Source organism: Haliotis rubra, unplaced genomic scaffold, assembly GCF_003918875.1.
Source record: "Haliotis rubra isolate DU_JTF1 unplaced genomic scaffold, ASM391887v1 Scf57, whole genome shotgun sequence".
NCBI classification, from domain to species: Eukaryota; Metazoa; Mollusca; class Gastropoda; order Lepetellida; family Haliotidae; genus Haliotis; species Haliotis rubra.
Genome location: NW_025767268.1, coordinates 683,649 through 704,679, shown reverse-complemented (window position 1 = coordinate 704,679; position 21,031 = coordinate 683,649). Strand labels below are relative to the sequence as shown.

Below are 21,031 nucleotides of genomic sequence, written 5' to 3'. Positions count from 1 at the left end.
TAACAGTGCTTTTATTAATATTGCCTGAAAACTAAATCTCATTACAATTCATGTCATCATGTTTAATAAATATCATTATATGTTAAATGTTCATTTGTTCCATGTTGTCTGAGTCTTGCCGTTGAATGCCGCCTCTATACATCTTCACCTTTTCCTTCTGTTTCCTGGATTTCCCGTCACTTCCTCTCTATTCTTAGCCAAATAACCCATTCTTTTGGATTTTCCCTTTTCTATTCATAGGTCACATCAGAGACTTCCTTTGATGAGTTACCTACTTCCTAATTGGCTATTGTGTCGTCTTGAGCAGCAGCCTAGAGCCGAACCAAACAAACACGGCTACATTCTGTATTGACAATGTCATTAGGGGTATTAAAGATATTTATATAATACATGTAAAATACTTGTTTTTAAAGGAAATGGCTTCCACTGTCTAATGTCTTCGAACAGATGTGCCTGATAGTTATAATATCAAAGAAATAGATATATGAAGAAATATTATTTACACCCTGAAACTCCGAAACTCGCTAGAAATTAGTAAGATGTAGAATGAAGACTGCAAAAAGCCGATGACTTCAAACAACATAAGCAAGTTGAAATCTTAACCACGAATGCATTCTCAGAATATAACGAAAGGCATATGACTGTACCACCTCTCTCTTTATTCAAGCTCTGTGGCTGTACAGGGGAAGACATACTTGGATCACCATGTCGCAAGACGGGAGGTATCCAGAGACTGACCAGGAGGAACAGAAGAGAGAAGTTTGGACAAACAAGCGAGAGTATATTTTGTCTCAAGTAGGTTTTGCTGTTGGGCTTGGAACTTTCTGGAGATTTCCCTACCTCTGCAACAGAAACGGCGGAGGTGTGTATATTTTATAACAGTCGCGACTACAAGCACCGGGAAATGACTGTCAAACATGCTATAAAAAGACCTGCTTGACAACGATACAAGAATCTGTATGGAAACATCACCTAAATAAAGAAGTTGTTCATCCATAAAGTTTGTCCTATCCGACTCTCCAACTTCCAGAAATGCCAAAATTCATAAATTGCTTGTTTCTGCAAATGGCAGTCTTAAACCCATGCATAACTGTTCTAAGTTCATGCCGAAACATTTATTCCATGGCAATAGTTATAATCTTTCAACCAAACCGTCTGTTTTGGTAATGGTTAACGAACAATATGAAATTAAAGTTTGCATTTCCTTCATTACAGGTGCATTCCTCATCCCTTATTTCTGTGGAATATTTCTTTGCGCAGTTCCTCTCTTCTTTCTCGAGGTGTCCATTGGCCAGTTCTCCAGCAGAAGCGCTGCTCATGTCTGGGACATGTGCCCGTTGTTTAAAGGTCAGGATTACTCTCTTATCCGGACCAAAGAGTAATTTACAATGTATGATGATGGATTTGTCGTTGATTATACGAACAGATTTACATATGTTAGTACGGCCTGTCTTTACCAAAGTTCTCAAAGAAGATCAGCTGAAGCCAAAGACTTACTCAGGTAGAATTACTACAGACACATAGTAGTTGCACTTCTGACCTGTGTCATGGTGTCGATAACAACAAAACATGGTTTCAAAACTCATCGGTAATTGTTGTAACCCCGTGGACATTTCCATTGAAATGTTTCACATTGGCAAGCAGCCACTGCTGGTCGTACCAGTAGACCAAACTGATCGGGTAGTCAGGCTAGATTAACGCGAGTCATAGTACACCATGGGCATGTTGTTCAATGGGTGCTGAGTGAGTGAGTGAGTGAGTGAGTTTAGTTTTACGCCGCACTCAGCAATATTCCAGCTATATGGCGGCGGTCTGTACATAATCAGGTTTGGTCCAGACAAACCCCTGATCAACAGCACGAGCATCGATCTGCGAAACAGGGAACCGATGACATGTGTTAACCAAGTTAGCGAGCCTGACCACCCGATCCCGTTAGTCGCCTCTTACGACAAGCATGGGTTACCGAAGATCAATATTCTAACGTAGACCTTCACGGGTCCAATGGGTGCTGAACTATGGGTAAATATATACACTGGTGTGGAGAGTTCCGTGTGTAATATAATTTCCAATATAAAGAAAACATTAATTTAAACATTAATGCGCATTTGTTTTGTTTTATGTGATCACATAAAGGTGAGGTGAAATGGGGTTAAACGTCGTACTTAAGAATATTTCGCTGATATGACGACGTGCATGCATGTGTATGTGTGACCGCGTGTACAAGCCCAGACTTAAACTGGTTTTAGTGTGCTAACTCACTGAGATACCATACCGCAGGTAAGCATGAATACCCCACTCAAACACATTATACTGACTCGCCCGACCAGTCCTTGTTTTACCCATTAATGCCAAGCGCCAGGCAGGGAACAGCAAGTACCATATTTTAACGTCCTTTGGTATGGCGGGGATCAAATCCGCGACCTTCCGCTCTCCGGGCGGACGCTCTAACCACTACACCACGGAGTCGGTATAAGATAATTTGTCGAGGTGTAAATGACACCCCTCGTGTCACAATGAGATCATTCCTCACAGCTGTCTTGAATTTTCAGGCATTGGCATCTCACAGGCCTTAGTGTGTTTCATCAGTTCCATTTCCTACAATCTGATTATTGTGTGGACCCTGTACTATCTGTATCAATCATTTTGGCCCATGTTACCTTGGACCACTTGCAACAACTGGTGGAATACGGCTCTATGCACTGATGATATCGGCAGTAACACAACTTACAACGACAGCAATTACCGGTTGATGAATGACCCCAGAATCATCGCTCCGTGGAGAAAACCGAACGAGACATTGACAGCAGCTGAAGAATTTTGGCAGTTAGTCTAAATGTGTTTTTCTACATTAGATGGACATAATCCGTCATTTGTTCAGGAATGACAACCAAAGTAGACATATTCATGCATTCTGGCGCTGGTACCATAGTAATATGCACAGTGTGTGAAGCCCATTTCTGGTGTCCCCCGCCGTGATATTGCTGGAATATTGCTAAAAGCGGCGTAAAACTGAACTCACTCACTCACTTACTATGAGATGTACACGTTGCACTCGCAGGTACATTTGTAATTTCTGTCATTACAAAATTGATTCGAGAAAACTAATTCGATTTATCCAGTTGGCCTTGTCAGACGTCAGGTGATGATATTTGTTATAGAATTTCGTCGTGTTTTAATTCCAAAGCGTCTTTGAAACCATTTAGTAATATTTCTTAACACAGGAAAGCTGCAGGAAAGCTGAATGCATTGTTTAATGTTTTCTTGAAAAAGAGGAAATGTTAAATAAGAACTAAAACCCTATGATTTCCATCTGCAGATACAATGCTATAAGGGTTTCCGATGGCGTTGAAACATTAGGTTCTGTCCAGACCCACCTGCTTCTGTGCTCCATTGTTTCCTGGGCGATCTTGTTCCTCTGTATGATGTCGGGAGTCAAATCAGTTGGTAAAGTAAGTGTCATATTGTTGTACTATAGGCCATAAAAGGCTGCCTAGTGGCTACAGCCATCGCAGCATCGATCCTCCCCATGTGTATATATAACGTTGTTCAGTAGAAAGACCACAGACCCATGTACAATGTGTAATGCAATACAATACAATACAAAAGGAATTATATGCACAATAACTAGAACATATTTTTATATATTTACAATAATAATGCGCCACGTCGCGTAAGCCCTTCCTTAATATAATTTGTATACATATACAAATACTTGCTATTTTCATTTTGAAGAAGGCGAATGAGAGAATTTCTTTAAGTCAATATTTAAAATATATACTATCCCAAAAAAGAAACGCATAGGCGTTTTGTAATTTGAAAAATCTATTAATTACCAATTGTGTTCAAACAATCGTCAAAATATGTAACAAAACTGTTGATAACATGATTTTAAGCTATGATACAAGTAAAAAGTCGACTTTACCTGAAAATGTTGATTTTGATTAGATTTCTTACAAGAAATAAAAAGGCATCGCCACAAAGCAACAGAAATCACCTTCCAGTTGAAACTGAGCAGCAAAGAGCATGCTCTGTCTGGCTATAAAATAATCCAGATTACTTTCGGAAATCGGGATTCGTTTTGAAGGAGTTTCAAGGTCAAATCACTTCGCCACGTCTTGACGCTGCGACACGGAAAATCAACATTGAAAGAATGCACGCTGGAGATTACCAATTTTCTGTTGCCAGGCGTCTGAGTGTTAGTCTGAGCACGATATCAATGCTTGCCGCTCGTTACAACCAAACAGGTATAACAAATGACCGTCCCCGTATAGGCTGACATCGAGTCACCACTGCAGCCCAAGATCTTTACATCCGGGTACTACATTTGCGTGATCGTACTGCCACGGGTGAGAGCACAACAGCCAGGGTGTCTGGACTTCGGAGGATATCCGGTCAAACGGTACGGAACAGGTTGAGAGAGATTAGATTGAGAGCCAGGAGACTCGACGTCTGGACCATGCTACGTGGTCACCATCGCGCTCAACGTCTCTGTTATCTAAAATCATTCACTTGGTTGTATAGAAACTACCTTCTTCTAAACTGATGGAAAACGTCATGTACTAAAGTCGTGGACGAGTTATACATGTTTGAAAATACAACATTTTCGCAACAGATTTCTGGGTTTTGCGTTTCTTTTTTGGAATAGTATATCTTGTTCTTAAATCATTATATAGTGGGCAAATAAACATAAAATGAACCTTATCTTTTAAATTGTTCTCCTCATGGGTTATACGAGAAGCCAATTTATGGTGTGCACTCGTTATTTGCTCCAAGTGTAAATTATACACATTCATTCCCTCAATTACAGGTAAATATTGCTGCTGTGACGTTAACAAATAACTCACTCACTCAATTACAGGTCATATTGTGTCCAGAGACCACCGTGCCATTAAATGTGAGCACAGTAATACCTGAAAACATGGTAAAAGTTCACAGTTATATTACTAGAAGCTAACTGTAATTACATACGAGCTATCTAAGGGATCACAACCAACAAAGATCGCTGATTTACAAAGCATGAGAAAATATACATGTTGATTAGCAGCAACAGTATAACCGATGTTGCCAAATATAGCTAACTCCTCTATCTTATTAAGTCAACTGAGTCCATTTGTTACCTTGGGGTTATTGACCGCCTCCGTGGTGTAGTGGCTAGAGCGTCCGCCTGGAACGCGGAAGGTCGCGGGTTCGATCCCCCACCGCGTCATACCAAAAGACGTTAACATATGGTACCTGCCTGGCGCTCGGCATTAATGGGTACAACAAGGACTGGTCGGCTCGGAGTCAGTATAATGTGTCTGAGTGGGGTATTCATGCATCACTGGGCATGGTATCTCAGTGGGCTAGCACTATATAACCAGCTTCAGTCTGGCCTAGTACAAGCAGCCGCACATACACATACACACGCATGCACGTCGTCATATGAGCGAAATATTCTCAAGTACGACGTTAAACCCAATTTCACCTCACCTCACCTTGGGGTTATTGCATACCGATGGTGTAAAGCGTTGTTACTAATATCGATCACTGTTTTTTCTGGTTTCGACTATTTACATTCCGCAATGATAATGTTTTGTGTGAAGTTGAAAATACATGCAATATAGATTCTAGATCAGAAGCCTATCGTGGCAATCATCTTGTATAATTCTGCAAAATCGAAATCATTCTGCCGCCTTTCTTCACAAAAAGGAAGCACACTTGCGATTATTAGAAGGCTCTTTTTGTTTATTCATGACAAAGTCAATATAAGTGCAGTATTTATTATTGAACGATGTCAGTAACATGTAAACTGGTGTAGTGCACAAATCGTTTGAAACTTTCGTAGCTTCATACCACAAAAGGACTTATTTAGTCAGTGCCACCGCCATATAGCTGGAATATTGCTGAGTGCGGCGTATAATTAAACTTACTCACTCACTAGACAGTGCCATGGAGGTGCAGAGAAGGGATGACAGGTCACGGTGGTCACATCAGGACGCCTCCACTCTTGTGGTGTGACATGACAATATTCACCATTATGTTCAGAGAACATCTGACTATTACCACGGTAAGTTTCATAACATAAGTGGAGGCCACAGGCATGGGTTTCATGGTTAATTCATGGTTGCTCTTTCGTCGACATGCATCAACTAAATGTGAAAATGTGGATGTCACCACTCTAATGAGCGTTCCTCAAAAAAAGAAGAAGATGACATCCACAAACTCTCGCCTTTATGTGTATCACTTCTAAATGCCGTTCAAAGACTGTATCTACTAAGTCAGCGAGCCTTAGTCGCCTCCTACGAGATGGTTTGCCGAAGACCAATTCTAACCCGGATCTCCACGGGTATAAACGATGGTTGATTACACTACAGGTAACAGAAAACCTATATGTTTACAGATAAATCTTCATGTTCCTTGCCCTGTACAGTGACGTAATCCTATATTGCAGGTAGTGTATGTGACGGCCGTGTTGCCATACATCCTGCTGACGGTGCTGCTGATAAGGTCGTGCATGATGCCGGGGTCGGTGGACGGCCTTCTGTATTTCCTTAGACCGGATTTTTCAAAACTACTGACAGTCCAGGTAACATTACCCGTAAGAAGAGTTTAGCAAAATGATTGTATAAGTTAGATTTCCAGTAGAAAATGTTGATTATTTAAACGTTAATTAAATGACAACATAATACATGTACATGTACATGAAAATAAATAAGACCACACACGGCTAATATGAAACGCTAAGAATGTACACATTTGCGATCAGGGCCCCGTTCCTCACAACGATCGTAGCTAAGATGATCGTAACTCCCATACTTTAACATAAACTTACGACTGTCGTAGCGCTACTATCGCTTTGAGGAACGGGGCCCTGGTCATCTTCTTCCACAAGTAGGGAGATGTTTGGTGGAAGGATGACTGCACAAACTGTCAGAAATCGCTTGCGTGTCGCTGGACTTCGCGCCCGAAGAGCCCATTATTGACAAACTTTAACGCCTTTTCATCGCCGAAACCGACTTGTGTGGGCCACAAGATACGTAAGGTTCAATCAAAGACAGTGGAATTCGGTTGTCTGCAGCGACGAATTCCGATTCACCTTGAGATTTGCCGGCGTCAGGGCCCGAGTGTACCGCAGGCGTCACGCTCAAGACGTCACGCGTCCATGAAGTGGACAGATTTAGTGGCGAAAGCATAATGGTATGGCACACGGACGTTCTCCTCTTGTTGTCGTTCGAGGGAAATTAAATGCTGCCCAATGCAGGGATTTTGCAACATGTCCTGCTTCCATTATGGAGAGACATGACCCTGGATTGACGTTTTAACAAGACAACGCTAGAAAGCATACGGCAATGCTTACACAGAATTTTCTACGAAATGCCGGTATTCAAGTTCTGGATTGGCCGTCGCGTAGCCCCGATCTCAATCCCATCGAACACATCTGAGGCGAGCTGGGTCGACGTGTTCGTAAGCAAGTCAATCCACCACAGACGTTGCAAGATCTTCAACGTCATCTTGTTGAACAATGGCGACGTCTTCCTTGGGGTGTGTTTTACTAACGTTCTAAGATCAATGAGGATACGTTGTGTGATTGTAAGAGACGCTAGTGGAGGTCACAACCCTTACTGAAGACCTCAACCGAATTGTTCTCCACGGTGTGAACTTCATTTTGGAGGGTACCTTGACATGAACGTTATCGTTGTTAAAGAGTTTCGGCAAGACTTTATTATTCGTTTTTTTTCCTTTGCTGTCAAGATGTTCTGTGCACAGCATACAGCTAAAAGTATTGTCTTTAACTAATATGGAAAACCTAGTCCAAAAAATCCTGAGTGTCACATTTTCAGTTTTGCTCAGTATATATTAATAAAGGTTAGGGTATCTGTTGGAATACAAGTTCGGCAAAATATTAGATTACGTATGCAGCGAAGCGTATGTCACTGAAAAGGTAACAATTACTTTGTCGAGAAATATGAAAACGCCGAATGGAAAATGGGAACTGTCGTTTAACATTTTCTTTACCTTTTGAAGTATTTTCTGTTAGTAAAGTAAGACGACGGGAATTATATTGTGTTGAGAACGTGTATAGAATACGTTGTAACACACACACACACACACACACACACACACACACACACACACACACACACACACACACACACACACACACACACACACACACACACACACACACACACACACACACACATAGTTAAAAGGGAAGTTTACGAAGGCAATAACTTTTGCATGTAGCGCAACCAAAATTAAAATCTTAATAGTTCTCCTACATTGGAAGAAGGCAATACAGTTTCACTTCTAATACATAGATTTAGAAACATAGATCATTCTTTTACAACGTGTTATGTACTTTCGCAAACACGCCTATATTCGTGTAAGTGTTTTTCATGGTGTGAACGTGGTCGGGGTAAAATGTGGATGTAGTGTGATAGTACATACGCCTTCTCCTTTGGACAAATGAAAATGGTTTCACTTCTAATAATTTTGTGGTGACGGAAGGTGTGGCTGGAGGCATTACTGCAGAGTTTCTATGCGATGAATACAACGTATGGCGGCCTCATCACAATGGGCAGTTTCAACTCCTTCAACAATAATTGTATCAGGTAATCAAATTCTACTCAGGATCAAACATTCAATAAATACATTATATGGCATAAATTTTGAAAATCAAAATGACTGAAAACATGTACATCAATACCTGCATTGTGCACTTTACTGTCGCTAAAATCAACAGAGACTGCTGGAATTTCAACTCATCACCAGGCACAATATGTAACAACATTTGATACTGATATTAATATGGCATGTATTTTCAACTTAAGGGATGTGGTGTTGGTAACAATCATTGGCCAGCTGAGCTGTATCTTCTGTGGCTTCACCGTCTTCTCTACTCTGGGCTTTATGGCTAATGAAGCTCAGGTACCCATTGCTGAAGTCGTATCCTCAGGTTCGTACGTCATTGATCTGATGCAATGCATATGCATGCACCTTCGTCTCCAAGGCTATTGATAACGTACTTTGTGATGAAAGTTTTAGTTACTATAGATTAGTGGTGTGTTGTAAACGCCAATGGAATAGAGGTTTTCTTGAACTTAATCCAGCGGGAAAGAGATTGAGCATTGCCCAATGTAAAATAAAACAATGTTGTTGAACACAACATATGATTATATGTTAGGTTTCCAGATGTGTTCACTGTTTATGTACCCTACCAACTACGCATCATGAATTGGGATAGTCCAGAGTATGCTGACACGCACGTCAATAACACACCTAATGTCAATGATTGTTGTGTGTAAGGTCAATAAAAGCGACCATACTGTTTCCATAGTCCTTCAAATCCACGTTGAAAGCAGTGACCAGAATACGACCTAATTGTGATGATATCAGATGGTCATCAAACGTATCCTGACCCATCGGTGACGTGTAATTGTCCTTGTTATTTTACCTTTTTCTTTGTATGTTCTTAAGGATCAGGGCTTGGGTTCATCATCTACCCTGAGGCTATATCCAAGCTGCCTTTATCCCAACTATGGGCTGTTCTGTTCTTCCTTACACTGCTCACCGTTGGGATTGACTCAATGGTAAAGTATAGGAACTAACAAATGTTTGTCTTTATGGTAACTCACCAGAACCATAAAATATACCGGTTTTCTCGTTGGTAAAGTACATGTATCAGCAACCAAAATGGCTGACTTCATGATAAAGTGTAGGAAGCATGAACTATACTAACTGGCCTCATCATGAAGTATTCGAGCCAACAAATATGTTGACTTCATCGTAACTTCTTTGAGAGGCATTTAGAAGTTGGAGTACTTCTTTATTACAGTGATAGAATCTTCAACGAACCGACATTCTCACTGTAATGAAGTAGTTGTTCATCCAAATGTTGTTATCCTTCCTGACTTCATCGTAGTTACGTATACGAACCAGCAAATGTATAGACTGACTCCATGGAACCTTCTTTGAGGGGCATTTTAGAGTGAGTGAGTGAGTTTAGTTTTACGCCGCACTCAATATTCCAGCTATATGGCGGCGGTCTGCAAATAATCGGATCTAGACCAGGCAATCCAGGGATCAACACCATGAGCATCGATCTACGCAAATGGAATACGACGACACGTGTAAATAAGTCAGCGAGTCTGACCACCAGATCCCGTTAGTCGCCTCTTACAACAAACATGGGTTACTGAAGATCAATTCTAACCCGGATCTTCACGGGTCTACGTTTAGAAGTTGTAAAGATGAAGGAAAACCAAGTTTTATGGATAGTCAACTTCTTTATTGCAATGAGTGCGACGTTTCGGTGTAGGTATAGTATGACCAGAAATTATTGAGAATTTTAGGAATATGTTTAATTGGATTTTTAGTATAAACAACCTTGACCAGCTATCAAGTGCTTGGTTTCATTCAACAGAGACAACTCCGTTAATCATTTTTCATTTTTGAAGAGTTATCCCCATTGTTTACTTGCTAGCAGACGACATTTTCAGTGATCCTCAGTATGGATGATTTAGAGAAGAGGAAGTTGATTTTTGAGTATTATAACAAGGACATCAGATCAGCTAAAGTGATTTCAAGTAGAACAGGCATCCCTTTGTCCACTGTTTATCGTGTTTTGAAAAATATTGCAAATGGATATGGCACTGAGCACCAGGGAGGCGCAGGTAGGCCCAGAAAATTGATTCTCGGTGACATGAGGCGGCTTGGTATTCTTGTTTCTAAAAACAAACGAAGGAGTTTAGAAAACTTAAGGCTGGATATGATTGATAGAGGAACTGTGGCTGTCTGTAAGGAGACAATTAGAACTGAGCTGCATGCAATGGGTTGGCAGAAAAGTCGAGGAATTCCATCACCGATCATGAAATCTGAACAAAAGGAGCGAAGGTTGAACTGGTGCTTACAGCATAGAAATATTAACTGGGACAATGTGATTTTCTCAGATGAAAGTTCTGTGTGGCTGTTTCCTAATACACTGAAATTCTGGACCAAACAAACTGAAAAACCTTTGTATCAGCGCCCAAAGTACAGTCCGAAGTTTAACGTGTGGGGTGGCATACCTGTGTTAGGGGCAACGCCCCTCTGTGTATTTGAAGGGAATATGAACAGTGAGCGGTACACAGATATTCTCGAGGGACATTTACTTCCATCTGCTCACGTGTTCTATGGAAAGTTTTGGATTTTCCAGCAGGACAACGACCCAAAACATCGTTCAAAGCATTCACAGGCCTGGTTTCGGACCCAAAATATGACATTATTAGATTGAACAAGCTATAGCCCTGACCTAAATCCAAAAGAAAATGTTTGGGGACTTATGAAGGAAAGCGTCAATAAGACAAATCTGACAAATATTGCTGAAATGAAAGAAGAGGTGGTCCGATATTGGGACAGCATGGACCACGACTTTCTAACTTCTTTGATCAGTAGTATGCCCCGCCGCATTGAAGCCTGCATTGCTGCCCATGGTGACTTGACAAAATACTGTCTTTGAATCTGGAGTTATGTTCTGCTAATATTCACATTTAATACGTGAGTAATGAGTGAAAAAAATAAAAAATGTACAATCTTTAAATTCTCAATAATTTCTGGTTGTACTGTACTAACACCGAAACGTCGCACTCATTGCAATAAAGTTGTCTATCCATAAAACTTGGTTTTCCTCCATGGAACCTGCAAATGTATTGCTTAAATTTGGTGTAACGAATTAGACAGTGGAAATCTCCTGAGTGGGAACAAGATAATACATTCATATGTAAGTATCACGTCATCAAGTCTATTGATTTAGCATGAGTGAATGTCACTTTGAAGGGCATTCACCCATAAAGTGACTTCTGAATAGAAATTACTGTCAGTAAGGTATGGAGACTTCATATGAAGCACACCAAGCTCGAGTAACGTTTTAGCGAAACATTTATAGTATTCAGGAAATGGTGGGATTTTATAAGTCTTGTAATACAACATATGATGATTCCCCAAGAGGCATGGCTCCCTCCCAGATGTATGCACATGAGGGTGTATTGTTGCATATACCACGATTGCATTTTCAAAATATATGCTTGTAGTCACTGGCCACTTTTTAATACATGAAAATATTACTTGTTATTGCAGTTTGGTACAGCTGAATGTGTAATCTCGGGTATTTTGGAAGCATCTCCAAAGTGGATTCAATCAAAACGAGTGCTGATAACACTGGTTGTATGTTTGGTTAGCTTTCTGATTACCATTCCCTTTGTTACTGAGGTAAGTAATACTGTACGGGGCCGATGTTCAGTTTGAATTATGTAAATGAAACGGTAACACCCGTTCAATGATATAAAGATTTATTTGCTGAAAACTATATACATTGTAAGATTTCCAACATATCCATAAGCATGTTCTTGTATGCATCAAATCGTGAACCTTAATCACTCATGAATCAACGATTCAGTTTTTAAAAACAGGTAATTATATTAGTTTGTACATGTTTTGATTATTCATGGATGTTCTGTTAGTGATAACTCCATACTTTAAATTTAGTCCCGAACTAGCATATTAATCCTCGGTTTGGTTTCTACCTTCAAAATTAATACTGCTGTCTTTGGATCAGTGTAAGAGAAAACGTACAATTATTTTTATATATCTAATCCACCAGTTCCGATGATAGACATATCTTACATCATGTACATTTACACTTGGATAATCTTGAGCTCCTAGTTGGTGAGTTTAGTTTTACGCCGCACTCAGCAATATAAAAGCTATATGGCGGCGGTCTGTAGAAAATCGAGTCTAGACCAGATAATCCAGTGCTCAACAGCTTGAGCATCGATCTACGGAATTGGGAACCGATGACATATGTCAATCAAGTCAGCGTGCCTGACCTTACGAAAAACATGGGTTGCTGAAGATAAATTGTAACCTGGATCTTCACGGGTCCTTGGGCTCCTGTTCCTTTGTAAGGTTGTCCAATGCGTGTGTTTTGTGAAATATAATGAGCTGATAGCTCAATGGATATGCAACTGAAACATTTCAGGGAGGAGTGTACCTCTTCCAGTTACTGGACTGGTACTCCTCATCCTTCAATGCGCTTCTGATTGGCTGTCTCGAATGTGTCGTCATCTACTGGATCTATGGTAAATGACCCCAAAGAATAAATATGTTTTCAGCTTAAAAGCAGTCTGAAATCGTGTTTATAGAGAGCAGCAGCAACTCCCCAGCATTGGCCTAGACTGCCTTATTCGTAACGTATTCATGTAAGGTGTTACCTTCGATCTGTAACATCACATTTGCTTCAATTTAAGTTTTCATGAAGCTAAAGTCGAAGGTCATTACACCGGAAGTCTTCATAAGCTTTCTTCCTTGCCCATATCTTAATATGTGATATGGTCAGCTGTCTAACGTTTCATGTATTGCACGAGATCTGTCTGTTCATATAGTCTGACCACAAACTATTAATATTTTCTCATGTTACTGTCCAGCAATCAGTTCCCAAGCGATTTGTGTTATAAAGCAGAAAAGGAAATGATATTTATGCAAGGATAAAAGGCACAACCTCACAGTCATTTGTGCTGCTTTTATGTTCCAGGTTCTGAGAGGTTCGGCAAGGATATCAAAACGATGCTGGGCCGTCGTCCTCCAACTTTGCTGAGACTTCTGCTGTCATATGTTACCCCAGGCATTCTCTTTGTACGCCATTTTGGTTTGTTCAAGCCTTCATGTTTAATCGTTTGTTTTTTTAACTCGACAACACTCCAGGTTTATGACGGGGCTATCACTGGTGTCTGGGCCATATAGTGATCCAGTGAATAGGATGACATACATGAACCTAGTCTGAATTGCTGAGGTTGCTGAGGAGGACCGGTTCTAACCCAAATCTTCACAGGGAAGTGTCTTGCATGACGCTATAGATGCAACAATGCTTACATGCTTACATCTCATCTCAGTTTGTCGCAGATTTTTCATATAGATTGGTTTTATCTCTTTCATTTCATTCTACGCTTCCCTTTAGATTTTTCGTCCCGTGAAGATCCGGGTTAGAATTGATCTTCAGTAACCCATGCTTGTCGCAAGAGGCGACTAACGGGATCGGGTGGTCAGGCTCGCTGACTTTGTTGGCACGTATCCCAATTGCGTAGATAGATGCTCATGCTGTTGGTCACTGGATCGTCTTGTCCAGGCTCTGTTATGTACAGACCGCCGCCATATAGCTGGAATTTTGTTGAGTGCGCCGTTTACCAGCAAACCAACCAACCAACCTTTAGTTTTACTATGATGCTTTAAGATTTCATATCTGCACCCGCTTTAACTTAGCAGCCATGAATAGATATGGATTGAGTATGTATGGTATTCCTTGCATGGTTATACCTTGTCTGTATGTCTGTTTGCAGGCTGCTCTCGTCGTTTCCTTGTTTGGGTACGATCCTCCCAGCTATGGCGAGTACATATATCCAGAGATTGCCAAAATAATGGGAATTCTCTTGGCAGTAGGATTTTCAGTACCAATACCTGTCATGTTTGTGTACGAGTGTCTCAGGAAGAAAGGAAGTATCTGTCAGGTAAAGTTTTCACTGCAAGGTTTTAACATACTTTCATGACACTCAATTCAATGGCAATACCTTACTGAATACTCACATTCCACGTATATTTGAAGAGTTGAGAAGCAAAACGACTTAAGTCCCCTTTTGGAGGTTTTCAGGAGAGACGAAAAACTGGTATCATTAGAACTACTGGGGAAAATTTTTTTATTTGTTAGACGTGCGTTGTTGGATAAAGTGCATCATGCTTTACTTCAATATTGTTTCATCAAATATTTTCAGAATTATGGAGGCAGAACTGATTATTGAATTTCCTTTTTCTGACAGAATGACCTAAGTCGAGGATATATTTCGTGGCAGAACCACTTAAGTGACGACTCATTTCAAGAAATAATACAATAATGACGACAAATATACAAAACATGATGTATGTAATAACTATACATGCTTCTGGTGATCGTTTGAGAGGAATATTGCGTTTTAAAACTATGTACCCTTTTCTGAAACTCATCTCAACCTTAGAGGATACTAGTAACGCATTTCCATTGGCTTACAGAATGCAGTACACCCGTCAGCCATCATAATGAGTGATAATATATCTCCATACTAGAATAATGATTCAAATGTATTCAAAGATAAAACATTCTGAACATCAAACCGTAATAAACAATTCATGCTTATCGATTATATTATCTGAAATTATAGGTATCACGACAAACGCTCACTTCATTCCTTCACAGTGATGAGACATACGCGGACAATAACCGGTCAAATTCTCGAGAGAGCTAAACACTATTATTTGGTGATAGGACATAGCTCTTAGACCAATTCAATACCTGCCCTAATACCTTACACCAAGAAGAATGTTTCTCTGTATAATACATCCATATACCCGCGGCGCTGTATATCTACCAGGCTCACTCAAGCACAGCCGTTGTGAATGTCATGGTGATCTGCTTCTTGAGTATTGTCAGGTGATATGATCTTGCCTGGTATATTTGCATATCTAACAGTATCCGACTGTCTCGCTGAATACATGTTTACACAGATATAACGTGTTATAGACACTCTTTGTACTCACAGATCAACAGCTGTCAGAATGATGAACCCGGCATGGACACAACTGTTATAAATGTAAGAAAACATTACATGAAACAAAATAAACAGACTACAATTCAGTACAATTACGAAAGTTATGGGTCTGAACCAGGCATATGCTCATACTTTTCAATCTAAAAACAAACGTAAGTGTTGATGATGCCCTGAAGTTATCAACTGTGTAATAATATCAGTAGAGCCTAAACATGTTTTGATACACTTTTATATGTTTCCTATCCTGCTTATTTGCCGAAAGTGATCATGCTAAAAATCACATCATCTGTACATATCAATATAAACCAATAGCTTGAACAATACTGAAACCTTTTGAACACACTGCTCCAAATAATTACATTTTATATCATGCCATCTTTAATGTAATGCTGAATGTAATTAATGTCAGCTCCACCTTGGATAAGGAAGCTTCAGAGAACCAGTTTTTCCAGTTTGTGAAAACGCTTTTGTCAGACCTATTCAGAGGCAGAACAATCTAATGTCTGAGTTAAATCATAGACCATGCATAATGAACATGCTGAGGTGACATTTCACCACAATGTAGATCTCAACCTGACGATTAGTGGGGTATTATCAGGTCAAAACAACCTAAGTCTCACTTAGGTCGTTCTGCTTCTCAACCTCTCATTCAATAATGCAATCCGTCTTACACTTTTATGTTTAGCAATATTGCCCACATTATATCACTACACGTTGCTGTTTGAAATTGGAGCATTTGGTGTACGTAATATGGTAGGGAGGACAGACGTCTTGATTGTTTCATTTCTTGTTCTTTCAATGAAAAATATAGATCACAACAAATCGACAAAAACGAATTTTCATTGAAAACATCAGACCTGAATATAATCATCCTCTACCAAATAGTTCCAGAGAAAGTAAGTTTAAAATGGGTTTTATTCGGTATAACTGAACGTCCTGTTAATGATCACGATGAACAATTTCAATTCAAAACATTGATTACACAACAGTCTCGTTTCCTGCTGACTGGGTTCCGTCCTATTGCGCAACTTAGTACAATAACCAGTCAAGAATATTTAAACCACTTCATTCAACTGGATACATAGATATTAATTAGTATTATTTCATACATCTAAGCACTTGTACATTGCAACAGTACACTCCTTCTGATCCTTGCAAACACGTCGTGCAGCGTGCTCTGTCGTACAGCGTGCTCTGACAAACAGAAATCTGGAAATCGTGGAAATCTCAAAACGAGGCTCTGCCGCTGGAAAAGTTTGGCGGTCTGGTACGGACTTGATATTATATCAATCACATTGGACGTTACGAAACTACACTTAATAAGCGCAAAGAACACATATCAGGTGTAACTAGTGAGCCAGTAGTATACACAATGGGACTACGGGACCAGGTCCCCCCTAATGGCTCTACTTTTAAACTGAGCCCTTGAGGAGTCCCTAATCCCGTAGCTCCATTGTGTATACTATTACTGAGGTGCATGCAAAATCTAATGAAAATCGGTTGAATAGTTTCTGAAATATTGACTTGTAAGTGAGCATGGGGTCAGTCGCAAAAAGGCAAAATATCCAACTTTTTGTCGTAATTAAGTCTTAATTAATCTAATGAAGTCATCGAGAGTGTTCCCAATGCCGTTTTGCTATAGCGTAACCATCTGCCGAGATGCATGCAAAATTTCACGAAAATCGGTCTGGCGAAACGTATTATCCAACGTATTATCGAGGCGAGAGGTGTTTTTAGCTGAATGAAACGCAGGTCTCGGAAGTCATCATCTCGCTACTGTCTCGGGGGTTGCTTTGAGCGAGCGCCGTGGACGAGTATAAGTGTGTGTGTGTGTCTCGGCTCGGCTATTATTCACCATGTGCAGCTCGCTGTAGAGCTGGCTGGCCACATAGCATACCACAACCTAATAGCACATGCAAATAATCATGAGAATTATCATACAGTGGGCGATCTAAAAGGGAGGTACGATCATCAACTTCTCTCTGACGAATGCTCTCGGCGGTCCGTCTTTCAAGTAGTACAAGTTCGGTTCGCCATCTTTGATGTCGACAAGGTCTACGTTGTATGTTTTCATGGACCATATCTGATCGGTGGCGCGTTTTCTGCTGTCTCCCTCGTATTCTCCCGGCTGGTACAAGTACCTAACGCTGACCCGGTCCGGTAATGTTTTCTCTGCTTTATCGTGACGTGCCGCTGCCGACGACGATTCAACAGATTTCATTTTGATGGCTTTGACGGGTCTCTTGCCCACGAGTCTGGTGACTTCGTTGTTGATGGCATCCACCACTCGCGGTAAGCGTACGACCCATTCCGTGTTTCTGTTTTTTGGGATCCATTAAATCCTGCGACTACTGATATGAGAACAGACGTTCGTCTAAGGTGCGATTGAATCTTTGAACTATGGCTTGGCTTCGGTGAGCTCCCACCACTCATCGTCTCACCTGGACTTTGTGCTTAGACAGCAGTTGTGACACGGCTTCCATGAACTCGCGTCCGGGATCGATTTGCAACACGGCAGGCCAGGTCAAGCGACTGCGTTTGTATATGCATTCTAAGGCTTTGGCGACTTCGTTCGAATCTTTGGTCATCAACGGTTCGGCTTCCTTGTAGCGACTGGCAACGTTGACGACTGTCAGGGCGTACTTGTAGGTTTTACGCCTCACCCTGTCGTGAGGTAGAAACAGGACGTCGGCTTGGTGAACACGATTCGGCGTTGAAATGTCGAATTTTCTTCTCGGGATGTACCGAGGCCCCAAGCTTTGATGACGTCTTCCGAGACTCTAGCGGCTTTGGCGAGTTTCGGGATGGCGTCTGCGCCTTTCCAGTGCCTGCGTTGGCTGTAATAAATTTTCTCCATGATGTATGTACTGCGTGCGTTTTAATTATTCAATATGTACGTGTGTCCGTACGGGTAAGTGGTGAGTCCATCGATGGCGATCCATCGTTTCGTGTCCATGGGAGACAGCGACGTCTTGTTGATTCTCAGTCCGTATATCCTGTGTCCGTCGCTTCTCAGCATGTTCATCTGGTATTTTAACTTTTTATTCTTGAACAGCGCTTCCTTGAATCTGGCGTGCTTGATGTGTTTTTTCACAACGTGTTTTTTCATGCCTTTTGCCTTTCTGATTTCATCGTTGTCTGCTTCCTTGATGGAATACATCTTGGGTCTCAAGCCGACGTACTCCGCGATTGGCGTGCCAGCGCATTCGTCCTTCATCTTGCCGAGCACTTTTTAGTTGACTTGGCTGTACAAAGGGTGATCTTTATGGTGTCGTACAGGTGCATGTGTTTCTTCATGTCCTCGTACATGTCCTTGGTGTGAATTTCCATCAGCAGGGAATCCGTGTCCGTGTACAGCACTTCGCACTTGTCGCTGTACTGTTTCTTCAGCTCGTTGTAGTTAAAATCGTACATCATGTGTCTGCATAAGTCGATGATGCTCATCCCCACGTAAACGGGCCGGTTGAATCTGATGTGGATTTTGTTCATGTGCAGTGCTGCGAAGTCGTTGTCGAATATCTTGCTTCGGTTGAATGCCGGGCTGGCTATGAGTTTCCTGAGGTTTTCTTCCTCGCTGGATCTGACTTAGTTCACGTTAACGCGTTTTCTCAAATTCTCCATCGTCTTGCCGAACACCGAGTTGTTCATGAGCTTGTACAAGTTTTTTTTCGAAGTCGCTCGTGGATTGTTTTCGCAGATTCGAGTTCAACCAAATGTAAGGTTCCATCCATGCACTTTGATCGAACTCGAGCACCCTGTGAATTTTCGTGTGTTTCATTCCAAGCGACAAGTACAGCTGCAGGTTATGATAGTGAACGACATACTTTGTCTTGTTTATCAAGTTCGGCATGAGGTTTTTGAGGTTAGCCAGCTTATTGTCTCCAAGCAAGTTTCGTTGATATTCAGACATCCAGTCTGGGTTCACCGTCAATCGTAAGGGAGCTAGCGGATAGCTGTTGTGCAATTCGTGTAGTTCTGCGGGATAGTCCAAGTCCACTTTAAGCACGTAGCCTTTGTTCGAATCTGGCACGATGCTATTCACTTCAGTCATCTCGGGCGAGGAGACCCATTCGTATTCCCCGATGGAGAGATACTGACTCATGGCCCAGTCGTACAGGTTGTTTGCATCGAGAGAGAGTATGTGTTTGGTCGGTTTGCCGGGGTCGTGACCAGGAACGTACTTGTTGTCGGCTTTTGCGTATCATTTGGAGGTCATGGAAATACTGCCTTGCCAGCCTTTCTCCACGAACAGGTGCATGTCGTAATCCGTCAGTAGTTTCAGCTCCACGCCGGTCTTTTTCCCAAGAGACACCGGGGGAGGAGAAATAACACGCAGGGTCCAGGCCGTACTGTTTCGAGCACGTTTTTCTGAACACCTCGAACACGTCGGCCAGCAGCAGCACGTCCGTATTCAAGTACAGGTCGTGGTAATCGCCCAAATTCTTGCAGCCCATTTTGTCTCACACGTTAATCGCGTGCGCGTCATCATCTGGGGTGATGGCCGTGTCGGTCAAGTTGCTGTAAAATTGGTCGCTGGGAGGTAATTGCGTCTCGTCGAACTTGGACCAATCGTCCATGTACTCGTAGGGGTAGACGCCCTTCCTCAGCAGCAGGGGTTGAGTCTCGCCGTCGGTGTATTGATTGGTGATGTCAATGTCATCCGGGTCGTTGGTGTTCACCAGACTGTCTAGAGACGACAGCAGGAACTGAACGCTATCGATAAATTTCAGACCGTCTAACGAGAATGAGATGTATTTTTCAATGTTGTTATGTTGTCGTCAACCTTCGTGACGGCCTGCATGATGAGGTGAGTATCGTAACCGTAAAGATTGTGAAACACGACAGGGATTTTGATGGCTTTGGGATCGATTTTGAGCTTCAAGTTGCACGCGTTGTGAGTGGCACCTCTGTACTTGCCGGTGACGTGGCAGTGATCTCTCACTACATCCCCGTTCAGGGGTTCGTCACACACATGGCAATTCTTAGCTTTCTTATGAGTTCGCTAGTCATCTTGGGTCATGCGCATGGGGATGATGGTGTACAACTGTTAACTGATGATTTTCTACCTCGGACGACGGGAGCGTTCGTTTCCCCGTCGCATCGAACGACAACACATAACTTTGTGTTGCAGGCTTTGTGTTCTTGCGTTTTATGCGTGAAACTCTTTTCAGGGGATGGCGCGACAGTGTCGACGGTTTTGATGAGGGCTTCGAAGTCGGCGTAGATGACGTAGGGCACAGGCATTTGATGTTTGTTGTTGAAGAATTTGAGCGTGTTTTACTTTTCGTCGGGCATGTCTATTCGGATGGCTGTCTCTCCCACGCCTCGGCAATCCTCCCGTAGGGATTCCAGCAGGTCGGCTCGCATGAAGCCGTGCAGGCACCTTTCGCAGAAGTGTTTCTTTTCCTTATGCTTCATTTGATCGTACAACAGTCTGTTGA

At 41.7% G+C, this 21,031-nt stretch overlaps 1 protein-coding gene across 1 annotated transcript; it reads left to right on the top strand.

The window, feature by feature from the left end:
• The first annotated feature begins 705 nt into the window (after positions 1-705).
• Positions 706-20,791, top strand: LOC124254275 (sodium- and chloride-dependent glycine transporter 2-like). Its single transcript, XM_046688190.1, has 10 exons — positions 706-795; positions 6,431-6,565; positions 8,491-8,594; positions 8,814-8,938; positions 9,460-9,572; positions 12,998-13,097; positions 13,550-13,650; positions 14,352-14,519; positions 15,582-15,632; positions 20,762-20,791. Exons 1-10 carry the CDS (start codon positions 706-708, stop codon positions 20,789-20,791), a joined length of 1,017 nt encoding a protein of 338 aa, XP_046544146.1.
• Positions 20,792-21,031: the final 240 nt, after the last annotated feature.

What these genes read in the sequence shown, in the direction of transcription:
- LOC124254275 (XM_046688190.1), top strand. Translation starts at nt 706, where the DNA reads ATGTCGCAAGACGGGAGGTATCCAGAGACTGACCAGGAGGAACAGAAG. An exon ending in TGCTGAAGTCGTATCCTCAG is followed by an intron (nt 8,939 to 9,459) that starts GTTCGTACGTCA and finishes TATGTTCTTAAG; the next exon opens with GATCAGGGCTTGGGTTCATC. An exon ending in AGAAAGGAAGTATCTGTCAG is followed by an intron (nt 14,520 to 15,581) that starts GTAAAGTTTTCA and finishes TTGTACTCACAG; the next exon opens with ATCAACAGCTGTCAGAATGA.